Source organism: Scomber japonicus, chromosome 5, assembly GCF_027409825.1.
Source record: "Scomber japonicus isolate fScoJap1 chromosome 5, fScoJap1.pri, whole genome shotgun sequence".
NCBI lineage: Eukaryota > Metazoa > Chordata > Actinopteri > Scombriformes > Scombridae > Scomber > Scomber japonicus.
Window position 1 is genome coordinate 28750327 of NC_070582.1, and position 12661 is coordinate 28762987.

Here is a 12661-nt window from a genome sequence, read left to right on the forward strand (position 1 = left end):
ATCCATTATGTTTTTCAGTTAGTGATAGTGAGATATTACGTAGAGTACAAATGATGGAGTTGCTCCTCCACCCTACCAGATATCTTTTTTTTTGTTAAGATGTTAATATTTTGTGAAGTATTGCTTTAAGACCTAAATACAAAGAGCCAAATGTGGTTGGAGAAATATAACTCACACTAGAATAAGAACCAATTAGACAGACCACCTCAAAGGAGCTGCCGTCTCATCCGTCCACTGCTTTACTGTCTTTGAACAGGCCAAGTTCTTTCTGATAAACAGCTATAATTGCCTATTTTAAAGCCTCTTTGAAACTCCAATTTTACATGAAATATTCATGATGAGACAGTGTAAATGAAAAGAGAGACATAAGAAAGAAAAATGTATTATTAGTTTATATAATTCTTCATATGCTGCTCAGTGAAAGCTGTGTTGGTACTGGAGCGACTATGCACAGTTTGTCCATAATAAATGACCAATCACAAATGCTAAATATAACACCATCTGTGTCACCACCACTGCATTGGCACAAAGAAATACATGACATCACATAATAAGTACATGCCGAACTTACTAAAGATCACTTTACAACAAGATCACATGTAAAATAAAAACACAGCAATCTTGATTTCAAACCGAATGCCGATGCAAATGTAACAGGAGGAAGACAGTACCTTATTTGTCAGGAATAGATTGGCAGTGTATTCATGGATGAGGTGTTTTTCTCAGGCACATAAATATTACAAGAGAAAGTAGCATGACAATCTGCGGCATAGCTCGGGAGTTTTGATTTCAATATGTATAAGACATTTGAATAAATATAATCCAGCTGCATCAGACCTAGTCACAACCTAGAAACAAGAACTGCAAGTTAATGTGTATTTACAACGTGTGTGTATCTGCATGTGTGTTGCAGGTGCAGTGGAGGTTAGGAAAGAAGGTCTGGATGCTCAGATCAGCCGCCTGGCTGACCTAATCGGACGACTGGAGAACAAGGTAAGGAATACACACACACACACACACACATACATATACAGTTTTTGTGGTAAGATGGAGGTCTTTGTCGGAGCTTGTTTCGAGATATCACTGAGCCTTTTTTCTAAAATTGAAGCATATAATTGTGACCCATTTTCAGAAGGTCACATCTTCAGTAGAACCAAGCCCTACAGCATTGGCTTCCAAACTTTTTGGATAGTGAACATTTAAAACTATACAAAGCCAGTTCAAGCCCTCTTAATATAAAGGTTACAAATTTCAAGGAGCCGTGAGCACTTCAAGCAGGCAAAGACTGATTGTTACCTTCTCAGATTCATTTATTTAAATACCTTTTACAAGTCTGAAGAGGTGAATCTATCCAGTATTTTAGAAGATAAAAGATAAGATAAAAGATAAATGTCCTAAAATGTAAGAATAATTGTTTCTCGTCCCAAATTGGTTATCGACTGATACCGATACTTATTGATGCTACTTTACATCATTTGGTGCAAGAAATTAAGCCATGACATGAAAATAATAAACAGGTATTTATTTAGAAACATAACGGTTAAATTAGAAGTGCTGTTTCCTCAGTGAATAACAGACTTATGTTCAGAAGGATTAGGGCTACGGTCAACCAAAGAAAATCTTGGTCGATCAATTCTACCTTCTCGTCAACCAGCGGATTGCTCAATGCCAAATTAGCCCTCCTAGCTATTGCATGCTAAGAACTTGATACTTGTGATATCTTGGTGATATCTAGTGTCGGCCAGATTTTTTGCTGACGCTATAGGTATCTAACAAAAGCCAGAGACTATATCGTGTTAAGTTGCTATGAGCTGTAAATTCACCTCAAGCAGAAGGCAGAAGATAACGTTATCTTGGAGCTTGACAGGCTCAGATAAGGTCTCTCTTCCCGCCAGGCAGCTCTCCTTGCTCCTGCCTCTGTTTCATACTAACACTGGTCAGCGGCTCCTCAGCCTACTGCTGGCTGTGCAGCGCTATCTTCTCCATCTTCTTCTTTCTGTTGTGTGGCAGATGGCAACCAGCATTAAGATGTATAACCACCACCTAAGCCAGCTATGTTAGAATGAATTTACCTTACATGAACACTAGGGCTAGGTATGAGTACTCCATACCTTTAAAGGTATCAACCAAAATAAATTGATACCAAGTAGTATTGAAACCTCTCTCATCAAACAATACGCAATCGATCCTTTTTGCTGAAAAATATGACTATTTGTATGGACTGGCTCACAGCATTTTGTATTTAGTAAATATTAATAATTTGAAGGCTTTCAAAATACATTTGTGTAAAAATCAAATCATTCAGATGTTAATGCTACTATTCACATATTGGGTGTTGAATGAAGTATTGGTATCATTTTAAGGGTGCTTGGATTGGTACTGGTATCATAATATCCAGCCCTAATGAATACCAATAACAGCACTAGGAGCTTATCAATATTTCAGTATCGACCGGTCAGGAAGCAGTAGCAATTTACAACCCTTTCTTGATACCTATTACTGGAAAGCATCACCCTGTGACAGGATAGAAACATTGTTGGTTATGGGTGTACCAATTTAATGTCCCCAAATTTGAGGTGAGCCCTACAATTATGTAATTATACTGTATGAACATATCAGTGTCTCCACAACAAGGTTATTGCAGTGAATCAGACACACACACACACACACACACACACACACACACACACACACACACACACACACACACACACACACACACACACACACTAATTATTGCAAGGTTGCACATTTCTCTGTCTTATATATAAAAACACATGTATAAAAACATATTACATAGTGTCACATTGTAAAGAAATGCTAAATAAAGAATACAGTTGTAATACAGGCTACTGGACACTTGTTCTCTGCTGTTACTTTTGGCTGTATTATTCCTCACACTGCTTGAACTCTTCTATCAATTACAAGCAGCACAAGCCAGTGATATTGTCCTCATATTAAACATGTTATCAAGTTGTCAGCATGCAGAGGATTTATATGTTTGAGACATTACACTGTCCAAATCGGCCAGTGCCAAATCAGGCAGAACACTGATATCACAGGTTTGTAAAGGACAAAGGAGCAGAAAGAAAAAGAGCAGAGGGAAAGAGGGAAAGAAGCAGGGGGTCATTGAGGAGGTAAAGGAGGGAGATAAGGAGTTGATTAACACTAAGTGAGAGAAAAGGAAGGATGGAGGGAGAGAATGGATGAGAGAAAGACAGAGGAGGCAATTAAAGGCCTAATGTCCAAAGTGTTGCAATGTTTTTTCCTCTTCGCAGCAGCTCTCTGGTCCCAGATGCCTCCTGATACTCTTCCCTCCCCCCTTCCTCCATGTTCAGATTTATCACCTCACTCCTTCCTCACACCTCTCCTCCTTTATTTTTTTCTCCTCCTTTTTCTTCTCTTTTCTCTACGCCTATTGTTTCTCTCTTTCTCTCTCCCCCTTGCCCCTTTGTCTCCATATTCCTCTGCGTTTCCTGCGTTTCGTCCACTGCTGAACATGTTAAGACTAATGGAGCCCTCTGAGACTCGGCTGTCATTAGTAAAGCAGGCCACTACAGCACATAGAGCTAAGAATTACTAAACGCAGTGTTCTGCCATCATGGAGGGAGGATGAGGGGGGAGAGAGTAGGGGAATTATATAAAGGAAGGAAGAAAATGAGAAGAGTAAAGAATTGAGCGAGCGCTTGATTTGGCATATTCACAAACCAGCAACTACCAGCCTGTTTCCTGTTTAGAAACTATCTTTAGCCCTTTGCCCTGATTGCTAATTAGATTGATCGCTAACGAATAGTCCAGGTTTAAGTAGTTTCACTCAGTCAAGTGACCTCCATTTGAGCAGAAGTGATTGAAACGGCTTCTACTGAAGAATTGTTCAGTAATCACCTGTGACCCCTGAAGCCCTCCGGAGAGCACATCACGTTTCTCGGTGGCTGACTGGTTATCACAACTGTGTGAACAAAGGACACCTTCACACGGTTGAGTAAACACAATCAAGTCTAATTTTTGGACCTGTTTAGACAGGAATGAAGACTCCTCCGAAATGATTTCTTTATTTTGTCTTACTGCCTAAAAGTAAAGCCAGTAATCAATTGAAGTCAAGTAGAAAAGTAGAGGTGACAGTGGATATTACAGGATGATTTATTCTATCTTTTTTCCTCTAATCAAAAGTATAAATCCAAAGTGGCTTACAGTTTTATAGTCAAGCAACTTCCCAATATCCCAGTAACCAGTAGAACTGCATGATATGGACCAATGGTCATATCTCAATATTGAAGCCAAATATCTCGATACACATTATGACTATGATTTCACACTTGTTTGAAATTTAAAGTGTTGCAACAGTGAAAATTACAGCATAATAATACCAAATGGACAAAATAATGTATCACAACAGACCAATGACTGTCTTAAACTGTGTTGAAATAAAAAATAAACATTTTTCTGAAAGATTGCAACAATGTTTTAATAATATTTGAAATGTAACAAGATTGAAAATGAAGGCTTTAGCTACATTAAGATAAATACATAGAACTGCCACTATAGTCTGACAGAAGTTGAAGCCCATAAAATGCTAAAATGAAACACAAATGATTCCTGAGTATTTATACCTCAGACCCCCAGTGCAGTATGCCTTATTATCACCTATGCAAGCTCTTTTATTTGCATGATATTGTCCATATCGTTGCCACATTCATATCTACATACAGATACAACAATATATTGTTCAGCCCTAGTAACCAGTATACAGATATATACCTGTATCAATGAATAACAATGAAGTGAAAGGTTGTGATGAAGGAGGTTATTCATAGTGATATCAAAGCCAGGAGTTGTTGAGTTGGAGTTGAATAGATTATAGAAAGTTCAGTCACTCAGCAAGGGTCATTTTCACAGGGAATTTCTGTCAGAATGTTGCTTGAGTTTTTTGTTTTCCTCTCGGTGTGTACATCATTATCACTCCCTTTGATATAAAATATGTCATTGCACTCCGTGAGCCTCCACATCTCTCAGGGATTCTGCTCGAGAGCGAAGCGGAAAGGGAAAAGAGATGTGACTTTAATCTCTGAGATTTTCTGTTATGTTCTGACCTCGTAAACTGAAAGTATCATCCACCACCCACTGACAGATGCATATGTCCTGGTTGTCCTGGTTGTCCTGGCAACTGAGCCCCCAAAAAGACCTCAGCATTCGTGGCCCTAGTTTTTCTAATGGGAGTTAAATTGTCTGATTATGGTGAGTCGGAATAGTGTTTGGGTTGACTCATCTAGTCTTACTTCACATATTCATTCAGCATCTCGGAAAAAAACTGAAAAAGGAATGAAGGACAATATAAGTGCTAATGACATAAGAGGAAATATCCTCTCTGTGCTTTTGAGTGTAAAATAAAAGCATTTTTAAAAATAACATGTCATTTGATGAACAGACTAAAACTTTCCAGCTATCAACCATGCTGTAAAGGAAAATCTGCATAATTCTCATCAATATTAACTGTTTTAAGGATTACTTCAATGCATGCAGCAGTCTTATGTGCACAGGTTTTACTTTCCAAACTTCAAACTTGATCAAATCATGTAAAATAGCTTATCTTTGATTGCATTTTTGTGTGATTTTCCACATTGTTGAAAGATGTTCTTTGTGAACAGACGAAAGCGCCCCTAAAATTACCATTCCAAAGATGACAAAGAATAGCAGATAACACTGCAAAAAAAAAAAAAATAGGTCACCGAAAGTTTATGTTGTAATGTAAAGTGTGTTTTGATAAGAATAAGAATAATGAGAGCCACAGAAGAGCAAATTAATGGGCATTTTTTTGCTGGAGTACATTTTTAGAGGGTCAAATAGTATTACTGCAATAATCATATCACATCAAAGCATAATGAGGAGGCAAATTGAATATGGCTTTGTCCCTGTTTGGACTGACATTACCTACATGGATCACATTACTAAGATTGTACAGGAGCCTGAAAAAGGAAATAATATTATCACATTGTGTCAGAGTGAATCATGAATTGTTTACTGAATGAATAATAAGCCAGCTACACACCGAGTGATGTGATGCCTGGCGAGATGAAAATAGTGCCCTGTGCTGGCACCACAGCCCTGTGATAACACAGTGGAAATCCTGTTACCTGCAAACACTCCTCAAACTGGCAAACTCATGTTGCCTCTGTGGTGCGGTTTCACTTTCAGATTTTCTCTCGCTATCTTTCTCTGGGCTTCCCTGGGAGTTTGTTTGTTTGTTCTTTGGATGCAAAATATCATCATTTATTGCTCCCCGTACGCCTCAGACATGAAAATGTGTTTTCCCTGGAAAAGTCAGTCTACAGAATGAGAGGCTTTGATTTTAGCAGCACGTCTGATATACTGTAAGTGATTGTGAGGCATAAAGTTACTACAAGGAACTTTTAACTGGTTTTAAAACAGTCTCATGATTCCTCTGATGCCTTTATTTGACCTACATAAGCAAACAAGACCACCAGTGAGAAGACTGTGTAACAGTCCTTTGCAGATCAGTTGCATGCTGTATTTTTTAAAGCACTTTTGAGAGATCGAGATGTTTTTTAATGTCATTATTTGAGTTAAAATGTTTCTTTGGTAAAATTCTACTTGGGTAAACTCTGTGGAAGAAGGAAGTTGACCCCCCAACACACACCCCCTGCATGTAGTTCAGTATGGAAAAATCAGATAGGCAGTCTTCAATTCTGAAGACTTTTTATGTACCGAAAAACCAACAACACACAGCACTCTCCATTTCAGTCAAGCTGTGACCAGCCTGTGCCATATTACACTCAAATCACTCATCCCAGAACGCAGTATGTTTCCAGTAGCTTGTACAGTGTGTGTGCACAAGTGTGTGTTTGTCGCCTGTGTGTTTGAGCCAGACCCCACTGACTTCACCTGTTACCCTGTGAGCGACGCAGACACTATTCATTCACAGTAGCAACACTTATAGTCATCAGTCACCTTGGCAACAAAAAACCTGCAGCTCTTACTGTTATTTGTTAGAACAAGTTTATATAACCTGACTCACAGGCTGCGAGAGTGGAGGAGTAAACTAGCAATCAATGTCTCGTCAAATTCACACACTCAGACACGCACACTGTACCATCAATCAATCAATCAATCTTTATTTGTATAGCGCCAAATCACAACAAAGTCATCTCAAGCCACTTTACACATAGAGCAGGTTCTAAACCAAACTCTTCAGGTTTTAACTTTAAAGAGACCCAACATTCTCACATGAGCAAGCACTTGGCAACAGTGGCAAGAGAGAACTCCCTTTTAACAGGAAGAAAGCTCAGGCAGAACCAGACTCAAAGTGGGCGGCCATCTGCCTTGACCAGTTGGGGTAGAGAGGAGAGAGAGGAAGGATAGGAGAGAGAAGCATAATGAAAATCAACAATGATTTAGTTTAAGTCATAAAAAAAACAATGAAGCTACGTCTACAGGCCTAGATTAACTGTGAGACGAGAAAGCACAGACAACTCAAGGGAAGAAGTTTAGGTTATTGAATGCAATTAATAGTACATGAATGTTAATGGATATAGATAGATGGAGAGAGAGAGAGAGAGAGAGAGAGAGAGAGAGAAAGAGAGAGAGAGAGAGAGAGAGAGGGAGGAGGAGGAGAGTGCATGAGCCCACCTGAGTTGGACTGAAGAACATATTTGGAGTTGAATAGTTTTAGTTGTGTCTCCTTCACTTATGTTTTGAAAGAAATTGTTTGACATTAAGTGAAGAATACCACTTTCAAGTCTGTATGCTAATATGAAGCCACAACCCGCAGCTGGTTGGCTTAGCTTAGCACAAAGACTCCAAAAGTGACACAATTGCCTGCCAGCACTTCAAAAGCTCATTAATTAACATATTGGTCAGGTTGTCATAGTCAAAAGAAAACTTAAATAACCATGCCCAGCAAACAAATAGTGTAAACTCCCTGTAAAACCACAATGGGCCATGTTCACATTTTGCGCAAGTAAACAAGATTTAATGTATTTATTAGTGAACGTTAGCAGGTAAGCAGATTTTGCTAACGTTGAACAGAGCCAGGTTAGCTGTTTTCCCTTGTTGCCAGTCTTTATGCTAAGTCTGTATACTAATATGAAGCTACAACCAGCAGCTGGTCAGCTTAGCTTGGCACAAAGACTCCAAAACCAATAAAATTGCCTACTAGCACCTCAAACGCTCATTAATTAACATATTATATCAGGTTGCCTGGCAATGTCATGGTCAAATGACTACATCCAGGAAAGACAGAGTGTAAACCCCCTTTAAAACAACAATGTGCCATTTTCACATTTTGAGCAGGTAAATGAGGTTTAATGAACTTTACAGGTGCAGGTAAGCAGATTTGGTTAATGTTGGACGAGCCAGACTAGCTATTTCCCCTGGCTTCCAGTCTTTATGCTAAGCTAAGCTAAGCTAAACTAACAACCACTAGCAATAGCTTCATATTTATTGTACTGACATGAGAGTGATAGTGATTTTCTCATGTAACTACGGGTAAGAAGGTGAATAAGCATATTTCCCCGTAATAAGAACAAGCTTCATTTCCTTATTTTGCTCTCATGCTTATGAAAAAGTATTTCAGTTCATTTGTACCACCAGTAGCTCCTACATCATGATATTCAGTAACATTTGGCATTTCAGTGTTCTTGTGTGTTTCCATCTCTCACGCTGACATATCTCATTCTGTTTCATTTTATGCTTCTCATACTGGCATTCATCCACCTCCTCTCTGATCCCTCATCCCGGATTCCCTGCTGAACTTTATTTCCATCTTTCATGTATGTTTCTGCTCTCAGCGTGTCCACTAACACCTGTGGTTGTGAGTGACAGGCTGCTGTTGTAGTGATTGCTGTCGTTGGTCTCGTTGATTGACGTGTTGCTGCTGTTGTTGTTGTTGTGCTTTTCCTTGCAGACGGTCTGGTTGGACCTGCACCAGAGGCTAACAGACACAGATGGCACCACCAGCGCAGTAAGTAGACACTAAGCAAATAACTATTGTACATTATACTGCCACATACAGTCCCAGGTGGAGCATTACTTACTGCTACTTTGCAAAGCCCAACAAGTCACTGCAGCAGTACACCAGTTAAATGTTGGACTAAACTTTGTAATGTAATTAACATGAGACAGCATTTCTGCATGACTCTAAAATAATCACGTTTCACAGGCACTGATCTTTTGAATTATTTCCCAGGAAATATGCTTGTTTTGTTTTGTTGTGTAGACCTGAATAATTTATGAACACTGGGTATTCTCCGGCACTATCTTACAATATCTAACACCCACAGAGAAAATAACATACAGCATATTCAGGGTGTGTGATATAAATTCTGTGACAATGATCAATGATTCATACAAAAAGCCATGTGATGCATAGGCTTCTTCTTTCCAGTTTGAATAACAATCTGAAATGGGAGCATTTTCAGTATCAGTCAGATGTTTGACACCATTTTCAGATGCTTTCAGCTAGAGCACCTGTATGCCTGCAGTCATATTGAGATAAGAGTGCACAGGCACAAGAGAGAGCACAATAAATACACTCAAAAGCTACCTGACTGTGAAATATACATGTAGATTGAATGCTGATGCACATAACTCTTCTGTCAGTCCCACAAGAGTAAGGGTAGATGTGTGTATATAGATAGCCAATTATCAATTTGTGAAGTTGTGGTTATCTCTCTGCTGTAACTCCTGATCTACCACATGTGTTGTATATATGGCCGCTTATAGTAGTATAAAAGGACTATAAAACAAGTGACAATGTTTACATTACCGGATAGTCACATCACTCATTTTTTAACAAATCGATTTGAAATCATGGATGAATGGAGAATATAAGTGCTGCTGTTAAAGTGAGCTTATAACAGAAACAGTCTATAAATGAACCATGTATATTCATAGGCTACTTCTTAACCAGCATGGCATAACATAATTACAAACAACCTGCATATGATAAAAGAATTAACACTCACAGTTTCATTTGCAAACGACTTCTAAAAACTTTTACTATTACATTAGACTGAAATGTTGCAACTTAATAAAACAAACAGCAGTGAGCGAGACAGTGCGCGGGAGCTCTTCTTCATTTTTTGATAGACCTTACCGCCTGCAAAAGGTCATTAGCAATTCGAAATACAGATTTATTGTATTCAAATGCGCTTTTCATTGTTGAGACTGCAGCTTCGTAAATAGATTTTTGCTGAAGCACTTGCTGCATATTACTTTCACAGCTATAAAGTTACAGTACATTCACACCACAAACAAATGATGAATGGATCTATGTGGTTTTCTTCTTACACGAACAGCCACTAGAGGAACAGATATGATGCACACTGAGTTAAAAACCAGATCCTCTTCTTCTGCCTGCAGGAGACCAGAGTAATAATCACCGATTGCACTTTTGCCCACAGCAGAGGCGCCACTTATGGATCCCCATTAGCTGCTGCAAGCAGTGAGCCCTGACTAAAATTGTTCAGTTGTCATGGGCACAGGCACAGAAGGTTATTATGACAACACTCACTGAACACATGCACTGAAAGAGAGAAGTCTCAAAATGTGATTTGCCTTTAAAATACATCTCACACCAACGCTCCAAAAACGGCCAACAAGGAGTGCTTCAAAGACAATAAGACAAAGAAGAAATGAAAGTAAGAAATAGGAAAACATACATACATAAAAATAATTTTAAAATAAACTTTAAACAAGTAAAGGTAAATTACTCTTCAAGAAAAACACTTTAGAGGCAATTAAAGAAGTTGTCTTTGGCAATTACCCTGCGTTCCAGGGTCTAATTACTCCGCTTTCCAAAAACACAGAATGAAGCGGGGGAGTTTTATCCTTTGTGATAATCATATTTGTGCACAGACTGGGAAAACACTCTGCTTCAGTGCCCACACTAATTTAGCAAGGACTTCATCTCACTTTCTCCAAGCTCCTTAACATTTATGTCTAATGGTGTGGAGTCAAAAGCTTATCAAATGAACAAATCTTAATACAGTCAAACGTTTTCAAATGTGAAAATGAACCAGAGGCATTGTAGTTTCAAATTTTAGTATTGTATTCATGTAAGTATTCATTTCAAAATGCTAAACTTTTAATTGGTAGGGGATCTTTTTCACACATCAGCCATCATAGATTGTATGAATGAATGTTCAGCCTACAGTGGGATTCAATGTACTATACACACTACTGCCACTTTGAAGAAAGCACAGTCTTTTGTTAAGGTTTCACTCTTTCAGTATTTTCAGTACTTTTTATTATTCAAATACATGAAATTCTGTAAAATTAAGGGCCATAATTACACACGGTGGTGTAATTACCATCTCCATTAACCAATAAGAAAGAAGTTAATTACATAGCAAGCTGATAGGACTGACTACTCTGAAGGAAACTTCAGTTCAAATGGTAAAAATTCAGTGGTGGGGTTTGACCAGTAAGCACAGAAAAGAAAAGAAAAGAAAGTGTAGTGAGTTAAAAGAGATATCCATTCATAAAGGCCACATTTTAATTTCAGTTCAAATGTGCCATAGAATGATAGTGAGGAAGAAATCACATTAAAATGGACCTATGATGCTCATTTCCACCTCTGTATTTTTATTCTAGGGCTCCACTTGAGTACATGATTCACAGTTCAAAGAAATCCTTATTTATCCTATTCTGGCCGTTTTAGCTTAGGTCTTTAGCTCCTGGCTCTTTAAAGCTAATGAGCCAACTCTGCTCTGATTGGTTAGCCTCCAGAAGCTGTGCCACGGCAGACTTCCACTAGCTCCAGAGGCTATGTAAAACAAACTACAGCAGCAGGATTTCACTAATTTACTCAAAAAAAACAAAAAAAAAAAAGCCAAGAAAAAAACAATTACCTTAACATTCGTCTACCTTACTATTTTATACTTTGGCCACATTTAATATGAGCATCCAATATTTTTACATATATACAGAAAATAAAGAAAAGCATAATAGGCCCCCTTTAAAAGAAATTAAATGTGTGTGTGTGTGTTTGTGAGACTCATTGACTACATTTTTTCTCCCCGCCCGTAACCTTCCTTTAAATGCCAGTGCATTGTTTGCATCTGCCTTTTTAGAGTCAGAAAATACTTCCACAAAAACCAATACTGGTAAATTGCTCGCATCTTACTAACTCCATCAAAATGCACAATCAATCAACCAAGTGAATGATTTCCTCCTGTTATTTCCATCTTCCTATAAACAGAGGCACACTTTTCCGATTACTCACAAACTGCTCTTCCAGGCAACTGTGCCTGTGTGTAAAAATAAATCACACATCTGCAGACACAGTATGTGTCTAGTAAATCTGCTCTTCTGTTCCCAAACTCTGAAGCCCTGTTTCCACCAAAAGTTCCCGGTGCTTCAGACCCACAGGAACTATTTTCAGGGATCAAAGTTTGCGTTTCCACCACATCTGAGGAACCAGGTAGTTCATGAAAATTAGGCCCCTAGACCATGAATTTAAAAATGATGGTAGCATTTAGAGATGCAGTGTTAAAACAACACAAGAAAACAACAACACAGTTTCTCCATTGTTTTTTGTATTTACCGCTGCATTAGTTGGATGTAATGAATGAATGAAAGGGAGAAATGCAGAGGAGGAAAATGAAACTGAAACTAAGAGCATCTGTCTCCACGGTGTAACATC

The 12661-nt window shown here is 38.4% G+C and overlaps 1 protein-coding gene across 1 annotated transcript in view; it reads left to right on the forward strand.

Annotated features, from left to right (window-relative positions):
• The window catches only part of necab2 (N-terminal EF-hand calcium binding protein 2), a 122681-nt gene that overhangs the window by 79187 nt on the left and 30833 nt on the right, over positions 1-12661 (forward strand). The window contains exons 8-9 of the mRNA XM_053318851.1: positions 914-993; positions 8921-8977. Of these exons, the coding sequence (XP_053174826.1) occupies positions 914-993; positions 8921-8977 (137 nt within the window). The remainder of the gene's footprint in view (positions 1-913; positions 994-8920; positions 8978-12661) is intronic.